An 18,373-nucleotide genomic window follows, 5' to 3' on the forward strand; every position below is an offset into this window, starting at 1 on the left:
GAACGGTATTCATGTCCTGGCGTGCGGCCTTACGCCACACACGCTGGGACGGGACACTTACCAGGCAGACGCCCTTGTGGAATGGCGCTTGGCTCAAGGAAACTTCATCCCTTCAAGGCTTGTGTAGATGGGACCACATCGGGATTTCGCTCCTCGGAGATGTTTTGATAGTTTGCGTATCTCCAGCAAAGATGCTCCCTCCATCCTCCCAATTTTATAAATATTTACAATTAAGGCATGCCCTACGAATGCACATTCCATCCCCCACCTCCTTCCCGGAATTCAGCCCTCTCGAGGACCAGGTGATGATGAGGAACCTGGGCAGAGGGGGGGTATCGCGGATTTACCGCTCCCTCATCAACAATGGCCCCACATCCCTAGATTTGCTGCGCGCCCGCTCGGAGGGGTGGTTGGGTCCCCTAGAAGATGCTGATTGGAGGGATGCCCTTATGGCTCCCAAGACCCTGACAACCTCCTCCAAGCTGCGTCTGATCCAACTCTTATCTCCATGTGGCATACCTCACCCCAGCGTGCCTTTACAGGGCTCGTTTGCAGCCCTCTCCATCCTGCATGCGTTGCAGTCACGCCCCTGCGGATTTCTACCACATGACCTGGCAGTGCCCCTTCCTGGAGCCATTTTGGGCGGGGGTGGAACTGGAATTCACGCAGACCCTGGGATGGGAGGTTCTTCATGGCCCGCTGCGCCTGATCTTGGGGGTGTTCGACGGTCTTGATGGCTCCCGGGCCGATAAGCGCTTCCTGGGCACTGCTTTGGCGGTGGCGAAAAGGGATATAGCGGCACTCTGGTCCCAGGCCAAGCCACCGACTAGGGGAAGTGGAGAAGGGGAGTGGACTGGTGCAGTACCCAAGAGGAGGCCCTCTTCGAAGCCCGGGGTTGTTCCGAGTTTTTTGACAAGGTATGGGGCAAGTGGTTCAACCTGCGGCCTTAGTGGGTGCAAACGTTTTTCTCAAGATTGATAGTGGGTGCATGTGTTATGTTCTTTGCGGAAACCTTTACAGGGCTCTGCCCTTTTCCTTTTCATTGGGTCTCTTCAATCATGTGCATGTTTTTACTGCCAGAGATGTTCTTTGTGATCTGTTATTGAAACCAATAAATTTGATTATCAAAAAAAATATTAGTAAAAATGGAACACTGGGAGTGTTAAATATAATATGTATGTATAATGTAATTTGAGTTGGTAGGAAGCTGGCTCTGTATATACTATACCAAAGTAAGATATAGTGTGCACAGAGTTCTGTGGATCCCCAAAGGTAGGCAGAGGTAAAAGTAGATAATACCTTACTCTACATTTGTGGTAGTGTGGGCGGGCAGTAAGGCTTTATCAGAGGTTAGTGTTAAGCATTTATTGTATACACTCAGGCAAGAAATGATGCCACACACTCAAAAGACTGAACTTAGACCAATTGTTTGTATCAAAAAATATTTCTTTGTTGTATTTTATGTTCAGAACCAAGCAAGACTTGGTACAGGTAAATAGTATTGTACTTTTCAAGACCGTTTGTTCATCAGCAAGCTGGATGAATATTGACTTTTCATGCAGGATTGTAAAATGTGCAAATAAAGTTGTAATTACTTTTGGGTTACTTTTGATCACTTTTTAGATTACTTTCAGGATTACCTTTTCTACTTAGTGTGATATGCCTAGATATCACATTGGGATATTTCCTGGATAAAAGCGAAGTAAAACTGTTTTTCTCAAAACATATTTTAAAGTTTTCATACAAAACACCCTCAACAGTTTAAAGTTTTACAGAGGAGAACAGTCAATGCAACCCTATGGAGAAAAATGGGGTTATCGTTTTGCAGGTAAGTAAACGGTCTTTATGGTTGAATTTCTGGTGTTAGAACAAGGGTTCCCCCAGGGTCAAGGATGCACTCAAAAAGCACCCGCAGCAGCACTGGGACGGCTGGGTGCAGAGTGCTGAGGCCCAAATGTACCCAATGGGCTAGGGGGGCCGTCGGTTGGTGACTGCTTACGGGCAAGCCACAAGGTTGAGGGAGCAAAGCTCATGAGGTTAAGCTCAGTGCAAAGGGGTATCCAAGTTAGCACACAAGGCGCACCTACAACGGCACAGGGGCAGCAGGGTGCTGTGTTGGCATCGGGTGCCCCGTTTTCAATGGGAGTGGCTGGTTTGAGCTGCAGGCTCAGTCCAGGAAGTCTTCCGGGAGGAACCAACAACTGGGCAGGTAAGTTGGAGGGATCAGATGTAGGTACACCTAAGGTCCTCTCCTCTAGGGTGGCTGGATGCAGGGGTGCTTTTGAGATCAGATTTCAACTTACCGGCCCACTCCTGTTGGGCGGGGGGGCGTCTCCATACAGAGGCTGCAGGCGAGGTTGGGCAGTCCTGGAGGGGTCAACCCACGGAGGGCTCAGCTCTGGGGGACCTTGCTGGGACCGGTGGGCCACTCAGACTCTGGACATAGGCGACTGGTGCAGTGGTGGTTCTAGGCATCTAGTTTCTTTGTTTTCAGCAGGCTCCAAGTCTTTCTTTGGAGATTATTTTGAACAGAGCTGCTGTTCACAAGAGATCTGGTCTTCGTTGGAGGCAGTCTGTCCTTCCACAAGTTCTGGAGGTTGCTGGCCGCAGGACAAGGCAAATTTTGGCGCAGGATCTCTGGAAACTGGGGCCCAGTCAGTTCTTTTTGCCGTTCTCCTCTGCTGGGAGTCGTCCTCCTTATTCGTAGGTTGCGAGAATTTGCCCTCTGGGTTCAGAGCGACCTTTGGCGCAGGATCTCATAAAACTGCAGACGGGCCAGTAGGGCTGGGGCCAAGTCAGTTATTCTCTGCAGTCTCCTCTGCTGGGCATCTTCTATCATTCTTGTTCGTAGGTTGCAGGAATCTCCTAGGTTCAGGGCTGCCCGCTAAATACTGTATTTAGGGGGTGTTTTTAAGGTCTTAGGTTAGTAGCCAATGGGCTACTGACCTTAGGGTGACTGCACCCTTGGTGTGCTCAACCCACGTGGGGGAGTGAGCACAATTCCTAATCCTGATTTGGAATTGCCTGCCATCTGCAAGATGGCTGGCACTGAAGAGTGGGCTTCACCTCCCTGCTCCCACCTCAGGGGTGGGATTGGCAGAGGTGGGCACCTTCTGGGGTGTTATAATTTTTCATGCCGGTCTTTTCACCAAAAAGGGGGTGAGACCTAAAGGGGGCATGCTCCTGATAACAGGAGAGGCAGGGGGTCGCGTTGCAAAGGTGGCAAGGCCATTGAAGCTCCCCTGCCACAGATGGCTTTTCCTGACCTGGGGTAGGTGTGAACACCTCCGCCCAGGAAAGGCTTGGTTTTTGGACTCTGGGAGCTAAGTCTCCCACTCCAGGGGTCAAGAAACTTGTCCTGTGGTGGTAGGCTGGTGTGTACCAGTTAAGGAACTCACCAGAGGCTGGTTGTTTTTCAGGGGGCATCTCTAAGATGCCCTCTGTGTGCATTGTATAATCCCTCAATGGCATCAGTGTGGGTTTATCATGCTGAGAAGTTTGATACCAAACTTCCCAGAATTCAGTAAAGCCTTTATGGTGCTGTGGAGTTTGTAATGACATTCTCCCAGACCATATACTCTTTATAGCTTTACTGCACTTAGTGTCTAAGAATGGACTTAGACACTGTAGGGGATCCAGTGCTCATGCAACTGTGCCCTCACCAGTGGTTTAGTGCACACAGCTAGAAGAGTGCCTTACCTATACCATAGGCAGTGGGTTGTAGGCATGGCACACAGATGCAAGCCACTTCACTTGTTATCTACATCAAAACACACAGCCTTCTGTGTTGTGTGTGTGTTTGAAGGTACATGATCTCAAAGGGTGGCACAATATGAGCTGTAGCCCTTGGAGGCCTTCCCTGGGCACATTGCCATTGGTATCCATGGTACCTTTGTCGAGGGACTTAAACATGTGGCCATAGGTGCCAATTGGGGGTAAAAGGGTAGTTTTGGGAAAGAACACAGGCACTGGGAACCTGATTGGCACGGACCCAGGGTGCATGCATCAGAAATCTGGCAAAAAGTGTTGGGGGGGGGGGGGGGCAGGGTACTGCAACAGAAACTCACTTTCCTACAGAGTTCAATTTGTGCAGGAAGACATTTTGCTGTCTCCAAATTATGGCTCTTATGCTTCTACATGTAGCTGGTAGTTCCCTTCATATTTTGCCTCCTGTCTATCTGAAACTTTTCACTGAACTAGCTGTTACTTGACTAGTCTGGCTTTTTTTTTTATACAACATACTTAATACCAAAAGTATAGTAATCTGTGTTTCATGTGGTATTTGCTGTCATACTGAACCCTCATAGTTGCTTTGCATTCTCTCCATCCTTTTCGTCCAAGAATGTCTTACACAGAATGGTTTGTCATTCCATGCTACTCTACGAAGTAATTGATTATAGTGGGAAGTCACTTCACAGAATGCAACTCTATCCTCCTTCCATGTGGCTCTGTCTGGTGAAACATTCTTCCCCAAATGAGACCACACTGTTCTGAAATATTTCAGTAGAGCTGACAACTTCAATGCTATGAAAGGCTGGACAAAGCCACAAAGAAGAACTTCATGGCTCTGTTCTGTTCAAACATTGGTGCAAAGTGCTTTTTGAAGTTGGTGCCAAGAGGGACCCGATTGAATCCAATAAAGATTTTATGTTCAACTGTAGTTTTATTTCATCGGTTTGCTTCAGTCTTGATTCTCACCTCGATTGGAACATATGCCTTCCTAGCGTTCACCTACCGCTAGACTAAGCAAAACTGCGCAGTTCAGATTCAAAGGTTATCTACATGTACGAGTCCTTCGGCATTAATTCATTCTAATTGATTAGTTTTCTTTTGCTTTTGTTACATTTTTATAAATTGTAATCTAGTTTGCACAACTAACTTGAGACCTCGAAGTATTTTCATGCCCTAGATGTAGATTTTCCTTTCAGTTTTGCACAGTTTTAAGGTGGCTGATGTACATGAAGGTTCAAACGGTATTCTATTGGTTGCATGCTTATTTGCAGTGCCATTTTCAGAGATACTGGTTTCGTTTAGTGTGATAAATGAGCCACGTCTTGCAAATGCAAGTTCCTTCATTCATAATGCTACCTGTACCGATTGCATGCATCTTGCTTTTACTACTTTTTGGCATCTTCTCTGTCATGACTGCTAATTTAACCTTCAATTGGTTTGTCTTTAAGCCACGTGATGGTGCTTCCATTAGTGCGAAACGGAAGGCATTTATGGATGCATGTGGTGAAGCAGGTAATCAGAACCATCAGCAACGCTACCATGCAGAGGAAGTTGAGGAGCGTTTTTCAAGGTTTAAACCAGGAGTAATTAGGTAATGTGAGCTACATTTCTGCTTTGTTGGTTCTTCTACTTCTCTATGGCTACTTAAATGTGATCTTCAGATGTGCTTGTGAGGCTTCTAATGCCAGCATACCTGGACAGGTGTATCTATGGTAATAGTTTTGCGTTTTGTCTGTTATAGGGCGGTTCGAGGCATGTGGGCTGCTGAATTCATATCTGTGCATAGATCGCCGCCTAGTGTTGGGTCCGGATGTTTGCACGTTGTTGTCCTGGAAGAGTATTCGAAGTATCCTGGGATAGGTGACTCCTCCCCTGGACTACAGTGCGCATGGGCATCCTCAGATTGTTTTTTTCCGCCATTGGGTTCGGATGATCTTATCTTGACTCAAGTTAGGAAAAACTTTTTACAGGCCAAAAGGCCTTTGGTTCGCGTCGGTACTGTTCCCGATCGGTATCGATAGTTATTTGTTAGTTTACTAACTTCAAGAACAACTTTTTCGCATCATACCCGACCATCGACCCGACATCGACGATGGAATCGGACACCATTCAAGCGGTGTCCTGTATGCAATGTGAAATATCCCCATGTCGACGTCCACCCGGTGTGCAACAAATGCCTTTCACCGGATCACGACGAGTCCACATGTATGGCCTGTGCCCGATTCAAGAAGACTCTCCGGAATCGACGAGCAGCGGGACTTGAAGCGCAGCAAGCGGCACCGGCCCCGACCAACATCTTCAGCGCCGAGGACGAAGATGTCGAAGACGTGGAGAACCTACCCTCCAGCCCCGCTTCCGAACACGACTCCGGATCGGAAGACATCGAAGAACGACTCTTTCACAGAGACGAAGCAGACACCGAGGTAGGAGACTACGATGAGGCCTTAGGGGCCGAAGAGAGTAGCTCCGGTGACGAGCAAGGCCTACCCGTACAGACTGAGGATATCCCAGTGCGTCAGTCTATGGCTCCGGTCGAGGGATCGCCTTCGGGCCTTACCCAAGACCTATCCCGCAGTTCTTCGGCCCCGCCCTCTGGCCCGGCCTCGGACATTCAGCGGCAGCCATTACTACCCAAAACGACTGGTTTCCCTTCATCGAAACCGAAAGCCGTATTGGTTCATCAGAAACCAAAACTGAAAGTGACACTGGTCGGATCGAAGCCCACCACACCTTCGACGCCAGCCAAACCCGTCGGCACCGACCGCACCAAACGGGACTTCGGTGCCGAGCTTGCAGCAGTCGGCGCCGACACACGGAAAAAGACCATCGGTACTGCCAAACCGCCTCGGCTCCCGGCACCGAAACAATCGGCTCCGGCCACAAAGGTCAAAATGGCTGCTGCGTCTCACACCGCTTCCAAAGCAGCACCAAAGGCACAATCATCGACGCCGTCGACAGCTACTACCTCTCCTCGACTCGATGACCCAGTGGCGCCGAAGAAGTCCACGCCTGCCTCTACAGAACCGGTCGGCGCCAAAGAACCGTCGGCGCTCCCGGTGCGGCAAGTTGCAGCGTCCTTGCAACGCATCAAAGACAAGGCAGCCCTCCAGGACACGTCAGGCTCCGAGCCGAAAAAAGCTCAAAAGGCTTCTCCGGCACCGGCCAACATCACTTTTAGCCTGCCACCATCCACGGCCCCAAAACTGTTCGAAATCAGAACACGTGTCACCCACACCAGGATCACACCTGCCGAACGCTCTCCTGCGGAGATGTCACCATCACACATCATCGATGCCGACACCGGCAGAATGATGCTCCACAAGAGGAGAATAACTTCCGAGCCAGCTTTGGACTCCTACCGGATCCCGCTAAAGAAAAAGCTGCCAGTGGATTCGGATCCAGTTCTTTACGAACCTCTCCATACCTCTTACCAAGATCCACAGTCCTTCTCTCCGACACACTCCGAAACCGACGTTTTGGAGGACTACATGGGTGACCACGTCCCCTACCCCGGGAGATGGACCCTGAAGGCCAACAGGACCCTGACCAGGCTTGGGATGACCCTGTAGACCCGGGTGCACCTATGGATACACAGGACACGCAGCTATATGGCGCAAAAACGTCTCCCACAGAGGACACTGCCGCATTCAACGCCCTCATTGAACGTGCTGTGGCCAATCATGGTGTGCAACTCCACTCTGACACCATCGAGGACGATTTTCTCATGGATACTTTCGCATCCTCAGAAAGGAATATCAAAACTCTACCCATGTTGAAAGGTGTCCTCAAACCAGCAAAGGACATTTTCAAAGAACCCACCAGGGCAAGAGTAATAAACCCCAGGATCGACAAAAAAATATAGGTCGGCGCCTGGGGACCCTACCTACATTAGAGGCCAGTTGCCTCTGGATTCCATAGTAGTCGCGAATGCTCGCAAACGGGCGCACTCGCAGACGACAGGGGATGCTCCTCCCCCGGACAAAGAGTCCAAGGTGCTAGAGACCTCCGGCAAACGGGTTGCAGCCCAAGCAGCTAACATATGGCGTATTGCCAATACTCAGGCGCTCCTAGCTCGCTACGATCGCGCACATTATGACACATTAGAAACATTACTCCAACATCTCCCTGACCAATACAAAGAGGGAGCAGAGATCCTCATCAGGGAGGGACAACTCCTCACGAACGCATCCATTAAGTGTGCACTGGATGCCGCAGATACAGCTGCCAGAGCCATAAACACTAGCGTCATGTTACGACGACACGCCTGGTTAAGAATCTCCGGATTCAAACCTGAGGTACAAAATAACATCCTCAACCAGCCGGTCAACCCCGACTACTTATTCGGGCCAGAGGTTGACACCACCCTAGAGAAAATAAAAAAGGACACGGACACTGCAAAGTCCATGGGGGCTCTCCAAACGCAGACCTTTCGGAGCGGCTCCTTTCGTCTCCCTGGAAATAGAGGAGCAGGTAGAGGACAGGGGTCACAGCAAACCTACAACAAGGGAAACACACAAAGTTCCTAGGATAAAAACACCCGGAGTGGATATCGTGGCTCAAGCACAAAGGGAAGAGGACGCGGATACGGCAACACCAGGTCCTCCCCCAAGAACAAACAGTGACGCCCTCTCCCTTCCTCCCGACCACATAACACCTGTCGGGGGAAGGCTACAAAGGTTCCTGTCCACGTGGAACTCCATCACCACGGACAGGTGGGTCAAAGATATTGTCAAACACGGTTACTGCCTAGAATTAACCTCCACTCCACCCACAATACCGCCAAAACACCGTCCTATGTCCTCAGAGCACTTAACGCTCTTACAGCAGGAAGTGCTAAGTATGCTACAAAAAGGCGCAATAGAGGTCGTACCCGTCCACGAGCAAGGTACGGGGGTGTACTCCCTGTACTTTTTAATACCGAAAAAGGACGGGTCACTCAGACCTATACTAGACCTGAGACCCCTCAACCGCTACATTCTCTCGGAGCATTTCCACATGCTCACCCTGCAACAAGTCCTACCACTGCTCAAACAGGGAGACTTCCTAGCCACGCTAGACCTCAAAGATGCGTATTTCCACATACCCATTCACCCATCACACAGGAAATATCTCAGGTTCACTATTCAAGGGCAGCACTACCAATTCACGATTCTTCCCTTCGGCGTGACAACAGCGCCCAGAGTTTTCACAAAGTGCCTGGCTACTGTGGCCGCACATTTACGGAGACAACACATTCATGTCTACCCCTACCTGGACGACTGGCTTGTTCAAGCAAAGTCAGCCCAGCAATGTGCCAGCCACATGTCCCGCACCATTCACCTTCTTCACAGTCTGGGGTTCTCACTAAATTACCCAAAATCCCATCTCCAACCCGCACACGTACAACAGTACCTAGGTGCGACTATAGACACTGGCGGCCACAGCTCAGCCGAATTTAGTGAGAATCAACAGCATGCAAATGCTGATTTCCAAGTTCAAACCCCAACACTCCCTTCCCGCGCGAGTGTTCATGCAGTTGATAGGCATGATGGCCTCCTGCATTTTCATAGTCCCACACGCGAGACTACATATGCGCCCGCTTCAGGAGTGCTTAGCACGTCAATGGAATCAGGCTCAAGGGCAACTAAAAGACCTAGTGTTGGTGAGCGGTCGGGCATACAACTCTCTGCATTGGTGGAATCCACAAAACCTTTGCAAGGGCCGACCGTTCCAAGAGCCTGTTCCACAAATAATACTGACAGCGGACGCGTCTCTCCAGGGATGGGGAGCTCATGTACTCAATTACACAGTGCAGGGACTATGGACAACACAACAAAAGAAGATGCACATCAACCTTCTAGAACTGATGGCAATCTTCCTGGCTATGAAAGCATTCAAAGTACACTTGTGCAACAAAGTCGTGTTGATCCGGACGGACAACATGACCGCCATGTACTACATACAGAAGCAGGGAGGAACACACTCTCCACAGTTGTCTCATCTGGCTCAGAGCATGTGGAAGTGGGCCATTCAGAGGAACATGTTCCTCATGGCGGAACACCTCCCCGGCAAGGACAACCAGATGGCGGATCTGCTCAGCAGACACAGCCACCAGATGCACGAGTGGGAGTTACACCCATCAGTACTCCAGCCGTACTTCCAGCAGTGGGGTCATCCAGACATAGACCTATTCCCCACAAGCGAAAACGCAAAATGCCAAAGCTTTGCCGCCAGGTTCCCACATCCGCAGTCGCAGGGCAATGCGATATGGATGAACTGGTCTGGCATATTTGCGTACGCTTTTCCCCCAGCACCACTGATACCGCTGGTGGCACGCAAACTCAGACAACACTCACTGACACTCGTCCTGGTTGCTCCAACGTGGGCACGCCAGCCATGGTACACCACCTTTCTCGAACTTTCCGTGGTGCCGCATCAAAGGCTGCGGATCAAACCCGCGCATTTGGTGCAGAACCATGGAGAGATTCAGCACCCAGATCCGCAACAGCTGAACCTGGCAATCTGGCTCCTGAAGTCCTAGAGTTTGGCTACCTAAACCTGCCACCTGACTGCATGGACATCATTAAGGAGGCCAGGAGACCCACTACCAGAGCTTGCTATGCAGCCAAATGGAAAAGATTCGTCATTTATTGCAATAATAATGACATTAACCCGCTAGACGCATCCATCCAAAACATAATTTGTTACCTCTTACACCTATACCGATGCAATCTGGCATACACCTCAATACGTGTCCATTTGACCGCAATATCAGCCTATCTCCAGAACAGGCAGCACCTCTCTTTATTCAGAGTGCCGGCCATCAAAGCATTCTTGGAAGGACTCAAACGAGTAATTCCTCCAAGCCACCCACCAGCTCCTATGTGGAACCTCAACTTGGTCCTCACACGCCTGATGGGTCCACCCTTCGAACCTCTACACTCATGCGAGATTCAATTCCTCACCTGGAAAGTAGCTTTCCTAGTAGCAATCACTTCTTTGAGGAGAGTTAGTGAACTCCAGGCACTAACCGTTCAAAAGCCATTTATACAGGTTCACGCCAACAGGGTCGTACTACGTACCAACCCCAAATTCATGCCCAAGGTTATATCGCAGTTCCACATGAATCAAACTATTGAACTGCCTGTTTTCTTTCAAAACCTACAAACTGTCGCAGAAAGAGCACTCCATACACTAGATGTAAAGAGAGCCCTCATGTACTATATCGACAGGACTAAGGTCTTTAGGAAGAATAAACAACTTTTCGTTGCCTTTGCCCCACACCACAAAGGTAACGCTATCTCCAAAGCAGGTATAGCCAGATGGATCGTTAAATGTATTCAAATTTGCTATCAAAAGGCTAAACGCACATTAACGATTCCCCCACGAGCCCACTCAACACGTAAGTTAGGGGCCTCCATGGCTTTCCTGGTAAACATTCCTTTGCATGATATATGTAGAGCAGCCACCTGGTCCACTACACACACATTTACCAAACACTATTGTGTAGATGTACACTCAAAACAGCAGGCAGCTGTAGGACAGGCTGTTCTCAAAACTCTTTTTCAGACCGCTGCAGCTGGTACTGGTAGCTGCTGCTAATAGGAGGTACTGCTATGCACAGATATGAATTCAGCAGCCCACATGCCTCGAACTGAATATGCTACTTACCAGTATGCATCTGTTCTTGGCATGTAGGGCTGCTGACATTCATATCGCCCTCCCTCCTCCCCTGCGCCTGTAGCAGCTGCAGCTCTCAGAATTACTGTAAAGCATGGTCATCACTTTCTGTATCTACTCCATCACTGCCACAATGGCAAAAAACAATCTGAGGATGGAGAGGATGCCCATGCGCACTGTAGTCCAGGGGAGGAGTCGCCTATCCCAGGATACTTCGAAGACTCTTCCAGGACAACAACGTGCAAACATCCGGACCCAACACTAGGCGGCGATCTATGCACAGATATGAATGTCAGCAGCCCTACATGCCAAGAACAGATGCATACTGGTAAGTAGCATATTCAACATGCTCTACATTGTCCTGTCATCCAGGGGTAAAATGCAAATGAAGCAAAACTAGCATCTGATGCATACTTCTTGCCACAAATTCCACCTCCAGGCTGGATCCAGTTTTATCTGTGCTCCAGTAGCATTGTGCAGCTCCATGGTAAATCCATGCGGCCCGAAGTGATAGAGCATATAGGTGCCACTCCTACTGACGTCTGTTCCTTTCTTTCTGTACCCTTTGATGTGGATCCTGAGCTCAGCTTCCAACTTTATCGGTCTTGGGTGACTTAAAAAATTCTAGAACAGTGTACTAGGGCAGTGGTTCCCAAACATTTCAGAAAAACTAATCGACCCACCTAGCTTTAATAGACTTGAAGCAGACTATTTCTTGTAAAATAGCACATTGTCATTTACAGACCGCACATTTTCCATTGAAATGGCCACTGAATCTACACAGACTAACAGTTGTACTGATAAAACTACATTGCACACAAATGATAGTTTGTGGAAATCGGGGTTTCATGTGATTTATCATTTGTGCATCAGCAAGTAAAGTGTCTTGATTGGTTTTAATCCTATTAAAATCTGTTGCCATAGTTTTAATCCTATTAAAATATGTTGCCATCACCCATCAGAATTTCAAAGTTTCATTTTTGCTTTCCTTATTGCTGAATGTGTACAGTTAATTTATAAGGATTTAAATTTTGTCTTTAAAAAAATGGCAGCTTTTCCTTTCGCATACCTATACCCCTGCAAGATTATCACAAAATTCATTTTACATTTCTTTCTTGGAGTGCAAAGTAAGAGAAATTTGTAAATGCCAGTGTAGGAAGCTGGCTCTGTGCACACTATACCTTACTTTGGTATAGTATATACAGAGTCCAATGGAACCCCAAAGGTAGGCAGAGGTTAAAGTAGATAACACCTTACCCTCTATTTGTGGTAGTATGGGTGAGCAGTAAAGCTTTATCAGAGGGTAGTGTTAAGCATTTGTTGTACACCCTCAATCAGCAAATGATGGCGCAGACACTCAAACACTGAACTCAGACAAATTTGCTTTGTATAAAAAATATTATTTAGTTATAATTATTCATTAGAACCAAGAAAGCCTGGCACAGGTAAGTGATTTATACTTTGCAGTAACAATAGTGTATGAATTGCAGTTGTATATATACTTTTGTTTTGGTTACAGTAAAATTACTGGAAATGCAATACTTTGAACTATTGTACATATTCTTTGTAATGACTTTTCAGTAGTAGGTCATGTATATTACTTTGCAGATTACCTTTCTTACACAGTGTAATATACCTGGATACTGCACTGGGACATATCCTGTATAAAGGTAAGTAAATGCGTTTTTATTTGTACACATTTGTATAGACTTTTATAGATTTTCCAACTCCACACTTAGGAACTTTCATAAAAAACAATCAATGTTATCATATGGGAGGAAATGGAGGTAGCAGGTAAGGTCTTTGTTGTGGGAGTTAGGTTTCTGGGGTTAGACTCAGGAAGGGGGGGGTCTCCCAGCGTCGAGGATGCACTCGCAAAGCACCCTCAGCAGCACTAGGGCGGCCAGGTGCAAGTGCTGAGGCCCAATGTTATCCAATGGGGTAGAGGGGGCCTCCGGTTGGTGGCTGCTCAAGAGCAGGCCACGTGGGTGTGAGAGCAAAGCTCCTGGACTTTAGCTCAGGGCCAATGGGGGTTCAAGTTGGCACCAAAGGTACACCCACAGCGGCACTAGGGCGGCCGGGTGCCGGGTGCTGTTTTGGCGTCGTGTTCCCTGTTACTTTCAATGGGGATTCTCCGGTTTGCAAACGCACTGCAGGTTCGTGGACGAAGGTCTTCTAGGAGTGAGCACCACTTGGAGAGGTAAGTTGGGATGCTGGGTTTGGCTAGACACCATCGGTTGGGCCACCCAAGGCTGCCGGGCTTTTGGTGCAGGAGTGTCTTTTAGGGTCGGATCTTCTTACCAGCTCCTGGTCGCGGTTGGGGAGATCCTCTGGATTCAGGCTGCAGGTGTCAGCTGGAGGCTTTAGGCAGGTCAGGGATGACTGGATCTTGGGTCAGGATCGCTGGGGAGACCTCCTTCTAATTGTGGCTCTTTTCGTCGCACCTTCTATCGTGGGAGTCCAAAATCATCTCTTCAGACACTACTGTTGCCCTTTACAAAGGCAACAATCAATCCTCCTCTTCCAGAGCCTTCATTAGAGGATTGATTTCATCCACCGCCAGCCTTCCAACTGCCCCCAAAACCTATCATTTTTTTCATGTATTTTGATCTTGTTGTACAATGTTGTCTTGTACAATTTTTGTCATATTTGTATGTATTTTTTTATAGTCATGTAATGTATATGATCTTCATAGAATAGAGAATAAAACTATAAATAAATGTACATAAATCTATTTGTTCGAGGCATATATTTGATACACCGCAAAAAATAATCTTGGAAAATAAGAGTATTTTCATCAATGAAATACCTTGAATAATAAAAAAAAATAAAAAGTATTTTGTTTTATAAAAAAAAATATATAGCCAGCCTGTCATATGTATATGCTTATTTGAAGGTATTTTATTGTGTTTCTATATGAATAAGATACAGAAATGTGTGGCCTGATATTCTATATACAACTGTTTAACTTGTACTTGGCCGTTACCTTTACCCGAATTATAATTCATTGGAGGAGGGTACAGAGGTAACAATGGCAAGGGTAGAGGTTCTGCACTATGTACCTCGCCCTCTCCTAGATAGAGGTGTGCCCACCTCTGTCAACTCCACCCCTAAGGTGAGGGAGGCGAGTGGCAGAATAGGGGGTGTACCCACCTCAGGGAAGGGACCCATTGGTCCCTGCCCTTTACCTACCTGTAACGCCCCTAAATGTAGTATTTAGGGGCACCCTGAACCTTCCTTCCTCAGATCCAGCAACCACAAGAAAAGGACGAGAAGCCGTGCAGAGCTAACAAGAGGACGACACCCACTGAATTGGCCCCAGCCCTACAGGCCTGTCTACCCTCGAACCTGCTCCTGCAAAATCCCGGCCTGTCCAACGGCCAGCAACCTCAAAAACTCCGGAGGGCCTGTCTGCATTCACTCTTCAAGCTGTTTCTCCCGTGACCTCCGAACGTGTTTGAACTGCAGCTTCTGGTGCTGCGAATCCAGCACAATCTGCACCTGCCGAGCCCGGCCTGTGTTTGAGTGAACAGACACCACGAGGGGGTCCGACCCCCCCCCCCCCTCCCCTGGCGATCCTGACCCGAGATGCAACGACCCCTGACCTGCCTCAAGCCGCCAGATGACGCCTGCAGCCTCAATCCAGGAGTGTCCCCCCCCCCCCCCCCCCCCCTCCTACAAGAGCGGGTAAGAAGATCCGACGTCTAAAGGCACCCCTGCACCTGACGCCCCATGGCTGTATTCCCAACCCAGTGGTGCCTGACCATCCCTCTACATCCCAACTTACCGCTCAAAGTGGTGGTCCATCCTGGAAGATCTTCGTCCCCGAGCCTGCAGTGTTTCTTTGTCCCGGAGAATCTCCATTGAATTCAACAAGGCACCCGACCTCAAAACTGCACCCGGCTGCCCTAGCGCTGCTGAGGGTGTCCCTTTGGTGCTATCTTGGTCCCCAACGTGCACTGAGCTTAACCCTAGGAGCTTAGCTCCCACAACCTTATGGCCTGCTTGCCAGCAGCCAGCAACCGGAGTCCCCCTATCCCCCATAGGGTAACACTGGGCCTCAAAACCTTGCACCTGGCCGCCCGAGTGCCGCTGAAGGTGCAACCCTGACCCTGGGAGACCCCTGAGTCTAACCCCAGAACCCTAACTCAAAAGACCGATTACTTACCTTGAAACAGATTACTCATTTTTCCTCATAGGATAACATTGACACTTTTTCTCTCAAAAAGTTTCTAAGTGTTGACTTTTGAAAACTGCAAATATGTCCCAGTGCTGAATCCAGGATCCAATACCAAAACTGGGTTTGGGCTCCAATCAGTAAGGCCAGCCTCCATTGAACAAAAACAGCAGAACTGCCAATACTGATACCTGTTTACTCTCATTTATTTAAGAGGGAACATATTGAAAACCAACATGTACCACAGACCAATTTTTCCGTCTGAATAAATCAAAAAGTTTCTTTTGTTTAAATTATTTCACAGAATACATCACCAATAATTCTTAAAACATTTAAACACTACTATCACCTCCTAGTTCAAAAACATTTAGCTGCCACTCTTTCCCTTTTTAACACCCATTCCACCATCTTCATGCACCTCCATACATTCTCATTCACCACTATTGTCATTCACCACATCATCCAGCACTCGCACTCCAAAAATCCTTTCGCACCAAAACAACGTTTTTTACAAAAATCGTAAATTTGTTCAATACAAGCCATAGGAAACATACTACACATTATATACAATGTATCAAACAATTCGAATAGTTAACAATTCTTATGGCCCAGAAAGAAATGGGTCTACGCGTTTCAAACCCCCTCGAATCACGGGGTTCTCATCAGGACCTACAAGCTGGAAAAATAACTCTTTCAGTAAAACTAAATACCCAGGGGTCCTCCCTTTACATTCTGCGCCTCTTATGGTGACTTTAGCTTACCTCAATCGTTGTCTAGATCAGCCGATCTGGCAGATTAAAAAATTCCATCTATATCAGGAGACAAAAATCAAAAATGGACCAAAATCAATGCCAATTTATCACTGCGCCACCTTCATACACTATATCAGAAAGCTGACATCTCTCTTACATTAATTGTCTGGCTGTTCCTCTCAATTTTTATGGCGTTCCCAGTAATTCCTTCCTAAAAGCAAAACACCTTTTGTTATAGCCCCATTAACAACTGGTGTAAAGCGTTTTGGAATAAGTTTCTAAAGATCTTAGTGGCCTAACGACTCACTTGGGAAATCGTGCCATATCCGTCTTTAAACCGATTTTGTTGCAAAATCTGTAACGATGGAAGGAGGCTTGGGCTCACACTTTGTTGAATAAAGAGGGGCATAATATGTACCTAGTTTCCTTGTCTGAAGTATTACCTTGTCTCATCTTGGGACCAATCCTTGGAGCTCCGTGGTCTGCTTTCTTAATCCAACGGCTGCGGGCTGTGGTGTCAGTGATTGGCAGACCGGCAGTTGTGATTCTTGAATGCGCCGCATCTCCCGTTTTAGATACTGAGCGTTCATGGGAAATGTAGTTTTACCCATTCTATCAATGCGGACTTAATGACCGCCGTACGCCACTACTCCTATTTCCAAGGCATTTGTCGAAATAGAGGCGTAAATTTGAATTGACTCAGTCCACTTATTTGGGCTCGATTTTAATCAAAAGCATAGACTGTGATCGCTCACAAAACATGAATTACGATATATTCCTTCTTTATGCTCATGGGATCTGTAGTTTCACCCATGGTTGGATATCCACAATGTATTCATTAAAATTATGTCAAACACAGGGCCTAAAATATAGAAGACGCTTGAACCCTACTTCTCGACGTCGAAAATAGTGGCTGGTGTTTAAATGTGTTTTTTTATATGTTCAACAGGGATCAGGATGCCGCTGTTGGGCATACCTATTGCCCTAATCGGCTAGGACTTTATTTGATTAGGGTCTTAACGGAACCTCACAAAAAGCTTCCATGAGTGACCTTCTGTGAGAAAGTGGGTTTCTGTTGCAGTAACCCCCCATTTTTTTTTTTGCCTAATAGCTGATGCACTTTTCCTTGTTGTGCCCTGGGCTCCTGCCAATCAGGTGCCCAGGGCCTATGTTCCTTCCTTAAAACACACAAACTCCCAATTGGCAAACCCTGGCCACATGTCAGCCCCTGGTAAATGGTACCCTAGGTACCCAGGGCCTTGTGACCAGGGAAGGCCTCTAAGGGCTGCAGCACTCATTGTGCCACCCTTAGAGGCCCTGTACCCTTACACACACACACTGCCTTTGCAGGCTGAGTGTCTGGGTGCAGGACAAAACAAAGAGTCGACATGGCACACATCTCTGTGTGCCATGCCAATTACCTATACTGCCAAGGCATATGTCAGCCACCCCTCTGGCTGGGTGCCTTATGCCTATGGTGTGGGCACAGGAGCCCTGTGCCCCTACAGTACCCAGGTCCATTCCTGGGCACTGTAAGTACAGTGCTGCCTTTTACAAGTACATGGTGCTGAGAGCTCGTCAAACACGAACTCCACAGCACCATAATGGCAACACTGAAGACTGGGAAGTTTGGTATCAAACTTCTCAGCACATTAAACCCACACTGATGCCAGTGTGGGATTTAATGTACTAAGCACCCCAGAGGGCATCTTAGAGATGCCCCCTTACAGCTAACCTACAATCCACGTCTGCTCTGAGGCTGCCCAGGCTGCCACACAGCAGACACGTTGCTGGACCCCTGGGTGGGAGAGCCCCTGCTCTCCCGGGCCTGCAACAATGCACATCCTGTGTGAGGTGAGAAATCTCCTCCCCCAGGATGAGCAAAGGGAAGCTTCAAAGGCATGCCGCCAGTTGGAGTTTCCCCAGGCCACTGCAACCCCCCACTCTGGCAGGAAGCTTGGCCGGAAACCCCATACAAGGACAGGGGATGTGCCAGCCTGCCCACCCCACCCCTCAGGTGGGGGAGGCGAGGTGAAGCACATCTCCGGGCTCT

At 48.1% G+C, this 18,373-nt stretch overlaps 1 protein-coding gene across 4 annotated transcripts in view; it reads left to right on the forward strand.

Annotated features, from left to right (window-relative positions):
- The window catches only part of ZCCHC8 (zinc finger CCHC-type containing 8), a 399,429-nt gene that overhangs the window by 255,685 nt on the left and 125,371 nt on the right, over nucleotides 1–18,373 (forward strand). For all 4 annotated transcript variants that reach the window (XM_085635064.1, XM_085635063.1, XM_085635065.1 and 1 more), the window contains exon 9: nucleotides 5,181–5,323. In XM_085635064.1, coding sequence (XP_085491190.1) covers nucleotides 5,181–5,323 — 143 coding nt within the window. The remainder of the gene's footprint in view (nucleotides 1–5,180; nucleotides 5,324–18,373) is intronic.

Source organism: Triturus cristatus, chromosome 11 (genome assembly GCF_964204655.1).
Source record: "Triturus cristatus chromosome 11, aTriCri1.1, whole genome shotgun sequence".
Taxonomy (NCBI): Eukaryota; Metazoa; Chordata; class Amphibia; order Caudata; family Salamandridae; genus Triturus; species Triturus cristatus.